The 17,885-nt window shown below is 37.2% G+C and overlaps 1 protein-coding gene across 1 annotated transcript in view; it reads left to right on the top strand.

The window, feature by feature from the left end:
* Window positions 1-17,885, top strand: part of TAF2 (TATA-box binding protein associated factor 2) — a 59,099-nt gene that overhangs the window by 35,335 nt on the left and 5,879 nt on the right. The window contains exons 20-24 of the mRNA XM_054271943.1: window positions 383-522; window positions 6,095-6,164; window positions 7,691-7,800; window positions 10,128-10,357; window positions 13,508-13,613. Of these exons, the coding sequence (XP_054127918.1) occupies window positions 383-522; window positions 6,095-6,164; window positions 7,691-7,800; window positions 10,128-10,357; window positions 13,508-13,613 (656 nt within the window). The remainder of the gene's footprint in view (window positions 1-382; window positions 523-6,094; window positions 6,165-7,690; window positions 7,801-10,127; window positions 10,358-13,507; window positions 13,614-17,885) is intronic.

The raw sequence follows: 17,885 nt of genomic DNA, 5'->3' as shown, positions 1-17,885 counted from the left end.
TCTGTGTAGATCTTTTGTAGCAGTCATAATTTGATCATCCCATGCCTCTTTAAGAAGAGTATTTGTGAAAGTTTTGCCTTGTAACAATAACTGTAGGGCGTGCAACATCATCTGAGCTGTATTTTCTCGAAGTTATCATGGCTGTACTGAAACCAATCAATGGATTTGACAGAATGGAAAATGTTGTTTCTGTTTGCCTAATTCAGAGATAATAAGAGCTGTGTGTTAATGCTGTGAAAGAAATTGTAACATGTTAATCATGTTAATGTGGATAACATAATTCAGAAGATTTGCAGTACTTGATTTGGAAGAAAGTAATTTTATTTTTCTTGGCTGGTATTCCATAAAGCTGATGTGTATTTTATTCTGCTACCATTTCCAGCTGTTTGAAAGCCATTCGGGTGCTTCAGAAGAATGGCCACGTCCCAAGCGACCCTGCTCTCTTCAAGTCGTACGCAGAGTACGGGCACTTCGTCGACGTCCGGATAGCGGCGCTGGAGGCTGTTGTTGATTATACAAAAGGTACTTTCTTCCAAGTACTTTGACATTTTGTAACAATTCTCATACAAATGTAATGCGTACCTCATTAATATTAGGTTGAAATAATGTCCACCATTAATGCACCACAGGTGTATTAATAAGAAACTGAGGTTTCTATTGCTGTTTTGTCCCAGCAGGTACGACTGTTGTGAAGATGTGCTGAGTATTGTTTCTCAGTGCTTTGCAAATTGAATCAGATACCAATGTTTTGAAATAATGATGGCAGTAAGGGGATTTGGTAATTTGTCTTTAACACTGCAGTGACTTTGATTTAGTTGATTTCAGCCATAATTGCTAGTCAAAGTCACTGATTTTGCTTTACCTTCTTCCTGATATCTTAATTGTGATTTTTGCATGCATCTTGTGGTTATAAATTTTAGAAACTTAGATTATTGTAGAGATATTTTGGCTGATTCTGTTTTGCCATTCCTTATGCATAGCTTACGTTTGTGAGATGTTTACATTCTTTTAATATTACCTTAATTCTAGTTGACTATTGCAGTTCCTTGAAAAAAAAATCCCTGGACAGCTTCTTAAATGCTCTGTAGTTCATACTCACTCCTGACAGATTTCTAATGGCAGTTAGAAATTACAGCTTCAGTGATTTGCATTACATAAAGTTAATTTAGTATTATATTGTCCTGTTCATTTATTTGGGTTAGTCTTTCTTTGTTCAGGAGATTTGTAATACTTTTGTGTTTGGAGGTTTATACCTTTCAAAGTGGCCAAGTCCTTCAGTTCTTCCTCTGTAGCAGACTGGTGGATCTAGATTTCTAATTATTTTGCTTCAGATTTCATGGGTTTGTTTTGTTTTCAGGGTTTCCTTTGCTTGTTACACAAATAATTGTTTTCTTCTTTTTTTTAAGGGCTGTATTACTTTGACATTACTCCTGTCTCTCTGTCCAGAGACTTCTCAAAGTAGATAAGCAGTGGGAGGTTTTAAGGCAATTGGAATCTTTGAGTGAATGCATTCGGTGAAAACTCAGGCATCCAGTCACAGACTGAAAGCAGGCTGTCATTCCAAACAGCTGATAAGTGTGAGGGAGGCTGTGTACCCAGCAGGCTCCCTCCTGTAATCCACCACACACTCTGTATCCTTAATCCACTGGTGACCCTGTGAGTGATACACTGCTAGAATTCAGTGCTGTGCTAGTGCTGTGCATATCTCTCTCTGGTGGGCTAATTGCTTACTCATCAGCTCTTTTCCTTTAGAAGAATCTCCTCACTAATTCATCCGACCCTGTGGAAAGACAAACTGATAGAAATAACGTTTTCTCATTAAATTCTTGACCTTTTATGGATGATATTTATAGTTAATAACTGGCTCCAATAAGGAAGTGTTTGTACTACAAAGTAATAAAGTACATATTTAAAACAGCTGATCAAACAGAGTGTTATATAAGCAAGACAATAGGGTAAGTTGCTTGAAACCTACAGGAAGCTAAAACTTGAATGGTGAAAAGTAGTAGATTACTTGAAATCAGTGGTTGAGCTGAACAGTTTTTGACTGAGCTCACTGTGAGATCTGATAACGACAGACTAGACTACTGCTGTACCTAACTGCCTTGCACCTTGCTAACAGCTTTTTCTTTGATGCAGAGGTAGCAGATGCAAATATCTATCTTCTATAAAGTTACTGCAATTCACCACACAGCCTGCTATCTAGCTGGTCATCAGTCATTTTTCAAATACAAGCTTCCAGCAGTGAGCACAGGAGCTCCCGCTCCTGCTGTAAGACTGGGGAGTTTTTGGTGGAGGGATGATCCAGACACTCAGTGTGCTAGCTGACTTCTTCCTTTAGCCATAGAGAAGTTAGCAGTGCTTGTCTTGCAGAGCCCTAAAGCTGGCTTTGGTAGGAGAAATTATTGGCCCTCTATTGCCAAGAGATCTGATTCTTGCTGTTTCCAGTTACCTGGTTTCCAGTTCACACTGGATGCAGACCAGCGGCTGTCAATGCCTGTCGCTTGTGCCAAAGCTGGCTTTTAACAGTTCTTGTAAAGGAAGCTGACAGATTTTGTAATTTCCATAAAAAGGAAAGTCTGTGTTTTCTGGGTGGAACTTTCAGAGTAGGAATAACACTACCTTTTTTTGAGTTACTTGAAAAGAAGTAATTTCTTCATGGAACTGAATAACTTGTTTTCTTTGCCATTAATAGCAAGGAGTTTTTTGAGAAATGGTAACTTTTTAAAATGCTTGAGGCAGCATACAAGGGCTTGGACAGTTTATCTAAAGTGGCTTGAAGTGGACAGAGGTTATTAACTTTTTAAAGTTAACTTGTGAGAGGCTACATTACCATTAATAGTTACTTGTATAGAACAAGGCATTTGCATACTTAGAAGAGATAACAAACTATTCTAAATAAATAACCATTATCTAATTTGATGGATGTTAATGTTCAGTGTCAAAGATATCTGCTGCAATTGAGAACTGAGACAACACTGCTTGTAATTTGAAAAAAAAAAATCGCAAGGGGATTTTTGTTTCAGAAAGGAATCACGTGTTTATATCTACCAGAAGTATGAAAATCTACACATGTTGCTTTTCCCACAGCCTTCTCCTAGACAAACTGGCAAGCTACAGACAGGATGGGTGGTCAGTGCAGTGGGTAAGAATTCAGATCATGGGCCACACTCAGAGGGTGGTGACCAGTGGCTTTTACTCAGGCTAGCAGTCTGTCACAAATGGGTGCCCAGGGAGCATCTTCAGAAATTATGTGGAGAACAGCATTGAAAGCAGCCTCACCAGGTTTATTGATGAGAATGCTGGTGGCAAGGTGGACGTGTCAGAAGGGAGAGACATCTCACAGAGAGACCTAGACAGGCTGGAGAGCAGGAGAGCAAGAGCTAGATGAAGTTAAACAAGTGCAAGGTCCTGCACCTGGGACAGCATAACCAAAGAGCCCAGAACAGGCCAGGACCTGTGCTTGGGAAGCAGCATCACTGAAAGGGACCTGGGGGTCTTGGTGGATGAGGAGCTGCCCACGAGTCAGCAGTGTATGGCTGCAGCAGATCAGATCCTGGGCAGCCTCTGCAGGGGCAATAGTAACGAGACCGAGATGTGATCATCCCACTCTACTTTGTACTCAGTCTGCACTTCAAGCAGTGTGTATAATTGCAGCCCTCACAATTCAAGAAAGTTGTGGGCAGACTGCAGAGGGTCCAAAAAGGAGCCATGGAGATTATCAGAGGGGTGCAGGACCTGCTCTGTGTGGGAGGAATGGCAGAGTTACCTCTTTTCTCCCTGGGTAAGAGAAGGCTTAGGGGGGCTTCATCACAATATTCCAGTGATGAAGTCCACTTAGAGTGCAGCTGCAAAGTGGACGGAGTGTCTGTCTCCTCCACATGGAAAGGAGAAGGATTAACAAGTACAAGTTGCACCAAGAGATGTTTCATCTTGATACAAGAAGAGATTTTTTTGCAGTGAGAGCAATCAGTCAGTGGCACAGCTTCACCATGGATGTAGTGGAGTCACTGTTGCTGGAGATTTTCAAGGTGCAGTTGGACAGAGTGCTAGATAATCACATCTAGGCTCCCTTCCCCATGGAAGGCCGGAGCAGATGATCTTGTGAGATCTCTAAACCAGGCCTAGTATATGGTTCTTCTGGTTAATAAGATTTGTTCTGCCTGAAGTCAGGTTTACTTTATCATTGCCGTCCAAATTGTTTCATAGTTCCTATATAAATTTGAAGAGCAGGTCAAATGCATTAGTTGCAAAGCTTTGGAAGCCTAGAAGGCTTAATTTACACTATAAGGCAAATAGCAGGGAAGACTTACTTAATTTCTAGCAGAAATAAGTTTAAAAACACAATTTATTTTTTTTAATCACAAAAGTGTGGTGTTACCTGGTTTTGTTATCCAGTACAATCAGCCTAAAGGATTAATCTCTCAGACTTTTCATTTTCTAATTAAAAAGCATTTTAAAATCCCTTTTGTTAGTCAAAATAATTACATTTTGCTAATGATTGTGACTTCATGTTTGCAGTGTTGCAATTTGTTGCTGTGTGGTAATAAAGTACTATTTTTGTTTCATGCAAAACAACTTTTGTTTGCAGTGTTTTAGCTGCCTTCTGTCCCAAGCCAGGAAGAGCAGCTGTGCATTGAGCTGAGCACAGGAAGTCACTAATCCCTTAAAAGTATGTTCTCTGCATAGTTTTTCAAAGGTTTCTAGTTTTTAAGGCAAATCTGAGATTGTAGTTCTGATGTGTATGGATACAGATTTGCTCTGGCATCATCCAGAACTGTGTGGCCATGCTCTGAGCAGTGCACTGTGGGAGCTACACACAAGGTACATTCTGCCTCCAAACAGGGCTTAGTGGAGCCTCACCAGTGTAACCAGCTTTGTTTTGGCTGGGAAGAGCAGGGCTGGCTTGCAAGTGGCCTGCAAAAGACTCTCCAGCCATCCTCTAAGCAATATTTTAGGAGTTGATTCTCCTAGCCCAGAAAGGGGTCTTATGTTCTAGTTGTCCAAAGCATTTTTAAGACTTATAATAGAATGACATGCTGGTTCTTATATTATAAACAAATGCCTCTTCTGTAGTGAAATAACAAAAAAATAATAGGTATTAGAATTAATTGGACTAAACAAGTTATATTTTAAAATTGTTGGCTGAAAACAATCCAAAATAAGGAAGAAAAGTTGAACTTAGGTATTTAGAGCTAAAAAGACAATTAGCTAGGGGAAGAAAGAAATGTATTGCTAGGACCACAAGATGGAAAGCAATAGAAATGGTTTTGGACCTCTCTATTCAGTAATGATTAATATACTGTCTTCATTGTTTTGAAGAAATGAGAAGAGAATGCTGCTGTAAAAATCTTTACTGTTATGCACCTGACAAAAAGATCACAATAAAAATTCTTTCTTGTTTTGTGTAATGAGTGATGATGATTTCCTATGTAGTTTCCTATTCTGCAATATTACTCTGATAATCAAAGAAATTTTGTAATATAAGTTACATTTCAAACTAACAAGCTGACTTTGTTTCCAATTTTCTACAAGCATGTGCTGATAGGTTTCAAAATCCATTTTAGCTGCAAAGTATAATGATTTGTAAAACTAATGAAGGCTAATGAGGGGAGCATGATTGCAGTTTTATATAATCCCTGTAGTAGTCCTTTTTCTGTCCTATGTAAAGATAGTAATCTTTCACAGATTCCTGTGTATGAGAATTGCATATTCTCTGCAGAAGATGTTATGCTTCTGATTCTTGAAAGGATATTAGAATGTGTTCATTTTAGGAAGCACACAATATCTAGATCAGCCTTTACTCTGATTTTCCCGATCAATGTTCATGCAAATAGTCAAATTGATTGGTATTGAACCACTGAAGCATGTAAGAGTTTTGTAAATGTTTATCTTTCCATGTAAAGTAAGACACTTTTTACTTTGAATTTACTCTGTAATTAGTGGAATTCCTCTTTAGTTGCAATGATTCATGCTCTTTATGTGCTAATTCACAAACTCATGATTGTCTTCATCAAAATCCTTCCAGTTTATATATATATTACTCCAGTTTATATATATATTACTAGGCATTTTGTTTTATTTTGCTTTGCAGTTGATAGGAGCTATGAAGAATTACAGTGGTTGCTCTCAATGGTTCAAAATGATCCTGTACCCTACATAAGGTGAGTTAATAAAGAGACAGGTTTTTCACTAATGCTGAGGCTATTAAGTAAACTCTTCACCTGGAATCACTAGAATAGATCAGATCCTTAAGTGCTTCTTCTCAAAACTGTTTTTCCTTCCTGTTATTTTACATTAATTGAAATATGTTTAGATGTTTCAATAGTTCCATCTCAAAAATTAGTATATTCTGTTCTTACTCTGCATTATGTTATTTTTGTCTTTTTTGTTCTACCTTGTGGCAGAAGTCTGAAGTTAGAGATTCTTTCCTGATCATAAATAAAGAGTATAAATATGATGTTGCATATGGCAAAAAATTCTTCATGATATTCAGAAAAGACAGAGGCTGAGACATAGTGCACACAATATTTGGACACCAAGGGGTGTAAAACAATTATCAGACTGTAGATGGGGTGAAAGGATCATGAGAAAATGTGGTGAAATTTCTAATATTTCTTGTTTCAGCTTCATTTTCACATGAGTGGTTGGGTATTTCAGCCAACCATGTTTATTACAAACCTGTGAACACCAAGGTTCATAATAATTGTTTTTTCCCAACACTTTTTGTTATTACTACTATTGAAATACTGAGTTTCAAAGTTAAATAATATTACTTTTACTCTCTCTTTATAGGTGATTTCTTAAAATACCATAGCTGGAAGGTTGTTCTGTTTCATTTCTGTCATTCTTGTTAATGGAAATAAATACAGGTTTAGCTTCAGTTTAAGAAGGAGATTTAATTTTATTTGTATCCTTTTAAAGAGGAGTTTAAATTTTGAATTGAGTGCAATATTTTAGCCTCTTCTAAAAGAAAATGCAAAAATAAAAAAGTATCTGTAAGAGTCTTCTGTTCCAAATGTGTCAGACAGCAAGGTGAAAGCTGGCTATACAGAGAAAAATTGTTAAAATAATAAGTAATGAAACAAAGAATTCATTAAATGTTTTCAAGGCGAGGTTTGAAGAAATAAAAATTTATCTCCTTTCAGCTCAGTCTGTAAATACTGTAAGCAGCATGGTAAGTTCAGGATCTTCAGAAACCAAAGTAACATAAGAGATGGCATTGTTTGTTTCCAGGAACATGTGCAAGTCACTGGTTTTGGGCCTGCCATTTTGTATCAGTCATAAACATTTACACTAATGTAAAAACTCTTTGATATCAGTATGTAAGGAGTTTATTTGCCAGTGTTACATCTTCTTGGTAAACTTCCAAGTTAATGTGCAAAAAAATGATCATGACTAAATAGAAGAGCTTAATGTAGCCTACAACTGTTAACAGTTATGTCTAAAAACATCCTGCTGCTTTGCACCTTACTTTTTATCTCTGAGTTATACTGCTGATGGTGAATGTGTGTCTAATGATTATTGTGGACAGAAGGAAGAAGAAAGAAGGCATAAAACATTGGTTAAAAATTTGGAAGTAATCTTGTAAGTTTAATAAGTTTGTAAGAATATTGGAAACTGAACAGACTTTGTATCTTTAGGGTTTTTCTTTTGGATTTAATAAAGATTATTTTTGTGCTTCTTTCAGGCATAAGATTTTGGATATGCTGACTAAGAATCCACCTTTCACCAAGAATATGGAGTCCCCCTTATGTAATGAAGCTTTGGTTGATCAGCTTTGGAAACTGATGAATTCTGGTTAGGGTTTTCGATTTGTTAGTGGTTTTGTTGTGTTAGGGTTTTATTGTGAGGTTTTTTGAAAGAAGTATTAAAAACTTGCTTCAGAATATGCCAAGAGCTCTCTTAGTTTCAGTAGTCAGAAATTGAAAATCCAGTCTCAGAAGCTGAATATCATCTATGTCCTTCCAGAACACTCTTAGTGACAGAGGCTACCAAACCTTGTTTTTAATTCTTCTGGTTACTGGTGTAGTGTGCTTCGATGTCCTTCTGCACAGAATCATACTTGGAATGTTCAAAATTGTACAAAGCAAGCGTTTCCTCAAATAACAGTGTCTGTGTTACACTTAGAGTTCGCTTTATTAGATGGTCTCTTTTTGTCCTCTTTTCCTAAACTCTCAGAGACTATGAGAGGACAGCATTGATACAGATAATTTAAATGAGATTTTTAGAAGTGCATTATAGACTTAAAACTCAACTTGCCTTGTGAGATTACGAAAGATCCTAGTGAGAGAAGGGCTTGCATCTTTACCATTGACTGTTCTTCATTACTGAAGCAGTTTTATCCAGTCCTGACAAACTGCCCTTTAACATCTGGCACATTTCCACACAGATTACATATAAACATTTATGTAGCTTTTTTAGGTCATTGCAGGCTTTCTGTTCTCTGTGTGTCATTATATTCAGTGTTTAAAAGTTTACAGCTACACTCCAGGGGTTGAAGTGGAGAAACTACTAGTAGTTCAGTTTCATAGGAATTGCCAAGTGTCAGACACAGAAAATAAACAATTTTGATGTTCCCATCAGAGAATTTGTTTTTGCTTTTTCATGAGAGAAGAGTGTGTGCAGTGTTACAAGCATTACCTCTTTCTGCAAGTAACAAATAGGGTATACATGCTTATTAAGGTTCATGGGGCTTTAAGCACCTAAATTTCTATGCCTCAAGATGACATAATGTTTCAGTTAATTTTCTGTAAGGGATAACTGTGGCATTCCAGGGTGCCTTGAAAACAATTGTTGATATGTGACAAGCTAGTAGCCAGGTTTAAAAGTGCATGATTCTAGAATCATGAGTTGCTTTCATTTAGCATAAGCACATGTAATGGAGAACAGACTCTGATTGATATATGTAATGGGTTTTTTCCTGTGTAAATCTGAATTAAATTGATAATATCATAATAGTTCTAAAATTAATATTTTTGAATATGTCATTCTCTGGGGAGTATTTTAATGTTAAAAATGTCCAGATTAGTATTCACATTGCTTTCATTTGTAACTGGGTATGTGTAGCTGGTAATTTGTAAGGTAATTTGCCCTGGTAAGGGCAAGCTAAGCTTACTCCAAACACTATTTTGGCCCTATAAAACTAGTATTTACAGGGGTAGATCTTGTAATTTTATTTTGTGCTAAGTCTTGCACAGCCACATTAATATGGCAGTGGGCACATCTGTGTCTTGTTTACCAGATATAGTTCAATTCCTGCTAGGGAACAATATGTTCAATAAACTTGCAATCAGTCAAGAGCTGGGCTGAGTTAACACCAGAACTGCTGTATTTGCAGCACTGCACCAGATGTTAAATGTCTTTCTGTTGTGATTGGTGCCAAAAGTGCTTAGACCATTTGTCTATGAAGATATTAAAGCAGTACACAGTTTGTAGTGAAAAATAATAAAAAAATAAAGCATTGCTGTATGCAGTAAGAATACATACTTTGAGTATGAATACAAATTAAAGTATTGAGTATTCAGTGAAGCTCATGATGTAGTAATGATGTTAAAAAGCATGCTTGTGCATTTCTCTTATCAGTGCAGTTTCCACAGAGTAAAAATCTTAGTCATGCTTAAAGCTCTTACTATATTTTGTGGAATATCCAGAAATATTGGAAATAATATAATACAGTATAATAATATCCACAAATATTTGTGGATATTCGACAGATTTATGGAATATCTGCAAATCCATTGATACAGGAAGCCAGTTTGGTAACAAAGTTTTCTATTTACTTGTCCAGTAAAAAAAAACTTAAAGAGTGCAGCTTGAAAAATAAAGGTATATGGGTGTGGTTATTTTTCTTCTATTTTTCATTATGTTATTATAGCATTTACTTTTCAGTCTTGGTGTACTAAACCTGTCTAACTTGGAACTCCGGAAACTTAAAGCCTTCCTTTAAAACAGGAAAGTTTACAAAGAAAGCAAGTAAGAGCTAATAAGAGGCAGGAATAATGAAGGAAGTGTATCTTAAGCACAGAAAATGCCATACTCTGGTGGGCCTGGATTACTTAAACTGTTATATTTGTGGGAGAGGAGGAGATTTTATCTCTGTATTAACAATCTCTTTTGTATTTTAGGAACTTCACATGACTGGAGATTACGATGTGGTGCTGTGGACCTCTATTTCACACTCTTTGGCCTCAGCAGACCTTCCTGTTTACCATTACCAGAGCTTGGACTTGTTCTTAACCTGAAAGAAAAGAAGGCTGTACTCAATCCAACAATTATCCCTGAATCAGTTGCAAATAATCAGGAGCCTGTGATCAGTTCTAACAATCATGGGCAGTCAGTAGGATTTCAGAACACCGTAAGCACAAAACATCTGCATCCATCCTATTCAGCTGGCTCTGAGTTCTTGCATGGGTTGCTGATTTAATTTTGTATTGTGTTCAAGCCTCTCATGCTTTACCTAAGCTACCTTCTGACCTCATTGCTCTTTATTCTGTCCTCTTGAAAAGCTGGTGTATACCATGACTTTTTATACATTTTTTAACTGTTTTGCATTGTGTATGCAAGCTTTTTACTTGTTTTTTTTTTTTCTAGTCTCATCATTTCTGTTCTTTATGAAACTTTATTTATTGCTTATGAGATATGAAATGATTCACAGAAATGTTTGATGCTGTGATGAAAGCTTTTTTCGTGAGACTGTTTCTTATAGGCAAGTTATCCAGTTTTCCAAAACAAAGCCTTTTATCAGTAAATCTATTGCATCTTAAAATACATGGATACTCCTCATTTTAAACAACTTAAAGTGATGTGAAAGTTGAAATTTTAACACATCTGCATTGAACTTTGGTATTGTGCTCTGAAGGATTTGTAACAACTTCTGAAGAATGGCATACATTCAGTTTGGTATCTTTCTGGATTTGGAGGCTTCAGTCCTAACACATATTCCATTGCATAGTTAGAAAATATTCCATTGCGTAGTTAGAATATAAATTTTTATGAACTATTAAGGTCATACTTTCCTCAAGAATAACTGCCACTGCTGCAAGACCAAGTATTTTTTGTTGGACAAATTTAATTGTGAGGGGGGGAAAAAAATCAACAGACATGGAAATAATAAGTGAATTTTTTTTAAGTTTCAAAACCAGCATGTGATTAGCATGTTTGAAACTCTTTCCACCCTTTTGAATAGGATGGTTTACTCTTACTTTATAATAGTTAATGTCTAAATAGTTTTTATTGAAAAGTATGCTGAGAGTACTAATTAACAGTACCCTGCAGGCCCTTTCCAGCAGGGGGAGAAAATGCTGGTAGAGTCAGATATTGTTAGACTTGTCCTGCATATTTACAGAGCATGTTGTAAGTCCTAATTTGCTGCACCTAATCATTAGAATTAAATAGCAGGAGGCATTTTGTTGGCAGATTTTTAGGCTGCAGTTTAATCAACACCCAAACTTTTTTTGCAACCAGACTACCAAAAGATTTCTTCTTCTTTTCCTAAACTTTCCTCTCCCTTGTGCTAGCATAGTAGTGGTTGCTGCAACAGTGAGCTGGATCAGGGAGGATCTGGTTGAACAGTACCGTTTTATGAACAGATATTTGAGTTTCCTGAGCTAGTTTGTCACATAGTTGTAAAAATGCTTGTGGCACCCCAGGAGAGAACCATGTATGGATGAGGCTGCTTCATTTAGCAGTGTACTGGCTTGCACTGGTGTGGAAATACAGCACTGGTATAAGCCTCAGTTTGTATTTCATCCCTTGTATCTTCTCCTATTCCTCATCTTCATTTTCCTACCCCTTACCTTAAGGTTACCATTTTCACTGTAACTGCCCCAAAATTCGAGGAACTGATTTTCCAGTAGTATAAAACAAAGACTGCCTCTTACATCAGACAAAGTTAATCCAGAAGTGTTTCAAAATAGCAGTGCCTTGGACAAAGTAATAGGCATGAAAAAGGGAAATGCATATTTGAGGGGAAATAAGAGTAAACAGGTGATAAAATTTATCAGATTAACTAGATTCTTTAATCTAGACATACACTGAGAGCATAAATGTGTTAAAATCAGTACTGATAGAGTAGTGCCACTGAAGCTGCTGAGGATGATTGAAGTTACCCACTTCATAAAATGGAGCTTGAATTGTTCAGGGCAAGAGTTTTGGGGCTCGAGTGCCCTTTGTAGGATAGAAGAAGAGCAGTTCAGGGGAACAGTATATGCCCTTTAGAGTATATGTTATCTATGCCTGTTATAGTTTTTAGTGAGCTTTAATTATGTTTGCTTCTGTGGATGCTTTATTTTACCTTCTAAATTTAGTCTGTTGGATTTCTTGAAACACCTATCTCCTATTTTCATTACTATATGTGTAACTTAGGACTCTCCTATTTTTCTACTTCTTTGACCTTGCTCTTTTTATAATCTAAGCAGTAATTTACAACACAGTTTTATTCTTTTTTAATAAATATTGTAGAAAAATTAAGAAAAAATTATAAGTACTCATGATTTGTACTAAGTAAAGTAAGCTTTAGCTTTTAAAACAAACTAAAAGAAGATTTAGCTAAATCCCATGTGTAGATCAGAGGCTATCACAGTTTTTCAGCTGAGATTTGTCCTGAGGAGAGTCTGCAAGGCACAGATTTATAGACAGGCTATTCAGAGGCAGCAAATGTTGTTGCACACCAACAGTACCATGATTGTGGGAAGCGACAGAAAAGATGCCAATGCTAGATATGCAGAGGGAGCAGGGATAGAACTAAAGAGAAACTATGTTTGTAGGAGTGGTTGGCACAAATCCATACAGGGTTTTAGAAAATACTTCTTGCCAGAACTACAGAGAAAACTTTGTTCAAATCACCCACTTTACTCAGAAGATTTTTCAGGTATCAGGTCGCTTTCTCTGAAACATGGATCTTGCTATCTTCTAATTTTGGTCTTTTAATGCTGCTTCAGGAGGATGATCATCTTATTAAGGAAACAGCATCCAGCATTTCTGGTCATCAGCAGGGGGTGAAGAGGAAGGCTGATATGCCACTCGGGTCTCCATTGGAGCCAGGGCAAATACTAGAGAAGAATGAAGACAGTAAAGTCAAACTCAAAATCAGAGTAAGAAATGGAAATTCAACTTGCACAATGTGTAGGGTGTTCAGAATAACAGCAGTGGCGTCTGCTGGCTTCCCTTGAAGCTGTGTTGAAACAAAAGGCATGCTGTGTATATATGTACAGCAGTTGTTTTGCTTACTTTGGCAAAATCATTTCCTATCAGATTCTTTATTGGCTGGCAAGAGCTAAAGTTGACAGATAGTGCACTTGTTCACACAGCTTCACAGTAAATTAGAAAGAAGGAAAGACACTGACCCTTTTTAATTTTACTGAATTTTTATTCTTTTGCAGTGGTAGATATCACTTCCTTTCCCTCTCACCCCCAGTTTACCTCAAAAATAAAACATATTAAATTCTGCTTAGTAATGTTTTTATGAATTATTAGCATCTGCTTATTTTTTTTCCTGATGTCTTAGTTCTCAAACTCTCAAGAGGAAGAGGAAATTGATATGGACACAGTTCATGACAGCCAAGCCTTCATTTACCATCATTTGAATATGCTGGAGAGACCATCCACACCAGGTATGAGTAACTTTATAGGCAAGGTGGTTGTATTTTTTTTAACTACTTCAGTTGTGAGGTGTTTTTTGCTACTGCTTATTTTCATACTTACAGTGTTGGTAAGTGTTAAATGTTACTGGAATTCCAGGAACTGCAGAAAGGGTGCATAAGAATATTTCTTTAGGTTTCAGTAGATGCACAGAGAAGTGTATACATATGTATTTTTACACATATCTAGAAGTAAGACAAGTATAAATCATGCTGATGAAAGTGAAAAGCTAAGGAATGAATAGAACAGCACCAAGTTTAATTAGAATCCCATAAGTAATTAGGTAAAACTTGTTTTGAAATTGGTGTCACTTAAAAAATTACAATTTTGAAGATTAAAAAAATAGAAAGAGTCCTCAGATAAAAAAACCTCTCAAATATTAATGATTTATACCTTAACATTGGCAAATGTTAAAGCCTCAAAGATATTTAGAAGGGCTTTCCAAAGTTGAAAGGATTGCATCTGTGAGTGAAATTGTTTCATTTCAAGCCCTTACTTTCTTTAATTACTTCTCTTAGTATCTTTTTTTATACAATACTTGACAAAATTATTCTCAAGGCATAGTGTTTCTTAGAAACTTTAAAACAGGTTGAACTTCCACCTTCTTTGTTTCTCTGTCTGTAGCCAAAAAAATTGGTGGTTTGTCTCATTTTCTCAAAATGTTTTAACAATGTGTCTGAAGTTCAGTTCCAGAATGTGCCAGTGGAGCAAAGCTGAGGTCATGTGACAATGTACCAAGCATTTTGAGGGATCTTCCATACAGATTCAGAGCAAGATTTTAAGGTTGCAGTACTATATTGTGTAAAAGTGAAGTTTTTGGGTTTAGATTTCAGAGTAGTTACCCTCTTGGTTGTTTTTCTGTTTTTATCCAGTGACTGCCCAGTGTAAAACAGAAACAGACCTTAGCAGCAGGATCTGGAATGTTGGTTCCATCTTGAGTTGCCCTAGGTGCTGAGCTATGCTGACAGGTGACCTTACCTGCTTTCCCTGTGACCAGGCAGTTTAGTGGCCCCATTTAAGAGAAGGGCTGGTGGGAGCTGCTGCCCTGAGGATCCTGCTGAGGTTGGTGCCTTGGTGCCAGTGGTGCAGAAGCTGGAGGCTCATACCCCGTTATGAGCCTTGGACATAACGTTTTTCCTTCCTTGGCAGATGCTCTAGCCACTAAGGGAGTTTACTTCTTTCTTTTGATTTTTATTTTTTTTAATAAAAGGTTACTCCTGTCACTTCTCAGCTAAGAAATTAAGGTCATATGGGGACATTAAAACACAGGGAGGTCTAGTTTCTGGATTCCAGATGGCCTTCAGTTAATGACATGTGCCTACAGCCAACTCCACCAGGACAGCTTTGCTGTTAGGTATCAACTTAGGAGCCTATATCTGCAAAGCTTTAGTTTAAACTTCTCAGAGCTGCTTTGAGTTTTGTTCTCAGTGTTATCAACCATCACATTTTCTGTTGTGGCACAGAATAAAGCATCCAGGGCATGCAAGTGCCAAGCTGATCTGCTGAGGATTAGTATCTATAACTTTTACATAATATTTTGGAACAAATTTTTCACTAGATTTACACACTCTATGGAATATAAAGTCATAAACAAAAGTCTGCCAAATCCATCACTAATGGGACTTAGGGGACCCTCTGTGCACCAGCTTTGTGCTCCAGGACTGTTGTGGGTTGAGTTTGTGCTGGGGGTCAGGAAGGGTAAAGTCTGACCAAGAGTGGAGCAGTGGCCACTTAACTGGTGCTTTTATAGACCCCCAGCAGACACAAGCTACTTCAAGTCTCACTTGTGTCCTGAATGACCTTCTCACCTCTGTTGTTTAGACATTCAGCACACTCTGATGCATTTTCTTTCATAGGTAATAATGAGACAAATGCCAGGTTTTGCACCAGAATTCATTTTAAATAGTAAGACTTTGAAAAACATTATTTTGAAACACTTCAGATTATTTTATTCTTTTTTTTTGTTTGTGTGGTCAGAAACATTTCCACTTCACATATTTTTTGCTTCTAAAATTTCACCTGTTTCTTATTCGTGGCATTTTTCTTAGAAGCAGAGATATATGCATTACAGACTGAGTACATAAAGCTAGCTCAATCTTTAGGAAATGGTATACTGCTGAGAAGAAACAGATGGGGAAGAATAAAAGCATACATAAATAAAATTGTTCACACATAGGAGTGTTCTGTTTTACAAAGGAATCCCAGAGCCTGTGAGGTTTTACAGCAGTGATGGAGGATGGGTGCATTTCAGGGAAGGATTATTGTGAAACAGATTGACAGGAGGCTCTGAAGTGGTCTCAGTGTCTCGTTAGTGAATCTGCCTCAGTTCTGACTCCTTGGAAGGAGTGAGCTCTTAGTCCGCCCACAGTGCTCCTCCCCCAGCTGTGGGCTCTGTCCCCACGTGTCACATGAGGTGTTAGGTCATCAGCTGAGCGCAGCATGTGAAAAGCAGCTGCCAGGAGGAAGTTCACGTTGGGTCCTGCAGTATCTATGGTTTTTTGCTGAATTGTTGTGTTGTTGTTTTTTTCCATTTCCCAGACCACCCCAAATGATCATTTGGATTTGGTCAAGTTGATGTAACCCCCCTAACACCAGGAAAATATTTTCCTTTAAAAGTCAGGGGTGGGGGAGTGAGGGTGAGAATGTTTTTGCATGGTTCTGCCCATGGATGTGAAAAGTTAAGGCTGAGACAATAACAAAAAGTTTTCTAATACAACATGTGCTGGATTACTGGTTTCGGTGTTATAATTACAACACCTGTCCCAGTTCATACAGAAAATAATTGGTTTAAATCCTACTAAAGCATCCTAACTATGATCGTAAAACTGTGGACTCAGGCAGTTATAGGGGAATCTAATAATTTTATCAAGAAACTATTAAAACAAACAAAACATTAGTTGTGAATTGTTTAAAGAATGCTGTTATGATGATTACTATCTGCCCTTAGGGCTGGAAACTTGGTAGCCTCCTTTGAACCCCCAAGGCTGTGCAAGGTTACATTTCTAATGTGAGAACAGATTTTATTTGCTATTAATCATCAAGAATATTAGGAACACTCCCTTCACTGAAATCTTAAGATAAAAGACTTTCAAGATGAGATTTTCTGTAAGCAATAGATTTGATCTCTCAGGCTGCAAGGTGACTTGTCTTGCTTTGTTGACTTCAGTGAAATTAGATAAAGGTACACATATTTCTTTAATATTTCACTCACCTGAAAGTACAGTATGTCAGAAGTAACCTTTAAAAGGTTCTGCTGTATCTGTCAGTGGTTATTGATTGTCGTGGTCTTTTCTGCTTCCAAAATAAATGCCTGGCTGTAGGCTGGATGATCTGCCAGTGACATGTCATTATAGCTCATCACTGATGAACACTTAAATGAACTTTTTCCAACTAGTTTTGATGGTTTGAAAGTTGATAAAAAGCAGCATCCAAGAAAGAAAAATAAGATACAGTGATGTTGTCTTAGTGCACTGGCATTCTTTTTCTGATGACATTCAGGGGCAGTGAGCTTTGAGGACATCCTGAGCATTCAGACTCAGATCAAACAGATTCCTTGGCCGTTCTGTTAAATCTTTTGCAGTTTTCTGGGATAGTCAAATTGGCAATTGGTGCTGCTGACTTTGTGGTTGCTCTGTTTACTGTGTAGATGAAACTTTGGAGGTCTAGACCACAGTCATAATGTTGATCAGATTGTGGTCTTGTTTATCACAGTTACTGCACTTTCAGGAAATTATAGTTTATCTGGATTGACTTTTTTCTGAAACATTTTGAAACTGGACATACTGCATATGCTGCAGTAAAGTGTAAACTACTGTAGTTATTATGTTCAAACAGTACTTTTACAGCAGCAGATCCAAGCCTGGGGTGCAAATCACTGCACCTGGAGTTTGGATGCAGGAGTAAATAGGAATTCAGACCAAACTGTGTGAGAAGCCCAGTCCTCTGCAGTTAGCTGAGAGTGCACCAGTACCTCAAAGTCCACCCTTTAGTGGCTCTCTGCCAAAAAGTGCTCTGAAAACATCAGCACACAGACAAATATATAAATGAACACTTCCTGGATTCGTGGGCATCACTGACAATGATGGCTTTTTGCTTTACATTCTAAGGAGGTAAAAGTTGTTACAACTGTTCTGATAGAATACCTTTTAATAACATATAGTATTAATACAGTATCTGTTACACTTTATTACTCAAGATATAACTGTTTCCAAAGTGGTAGCTCATAGGCTTTGAGGTTTTAGATA

The sequence above is a fragment of the Melozone crissalis genome, unplaced genomic scaffold (assembly GCF_028551555.1).
Source record: "Melozone crissalis strain CALT ecotype California unplaced genomic scaffold, PUWL_Pcris_2 ptg000002l_1, whole genome shotgun sequence".
NCBI classification, from domain to species: domain Eukaryota; kingdom Metazoa; phylum Chordata; class Aves; order Passeriformes; family Passerellidae; genus Melozone; species Melozone crissalis.
The sequence above is the reverse complement of the archived record's forward strand: the minus strand, read 5'-3'. Positions and strand labels throughout refer to the sequence as shown.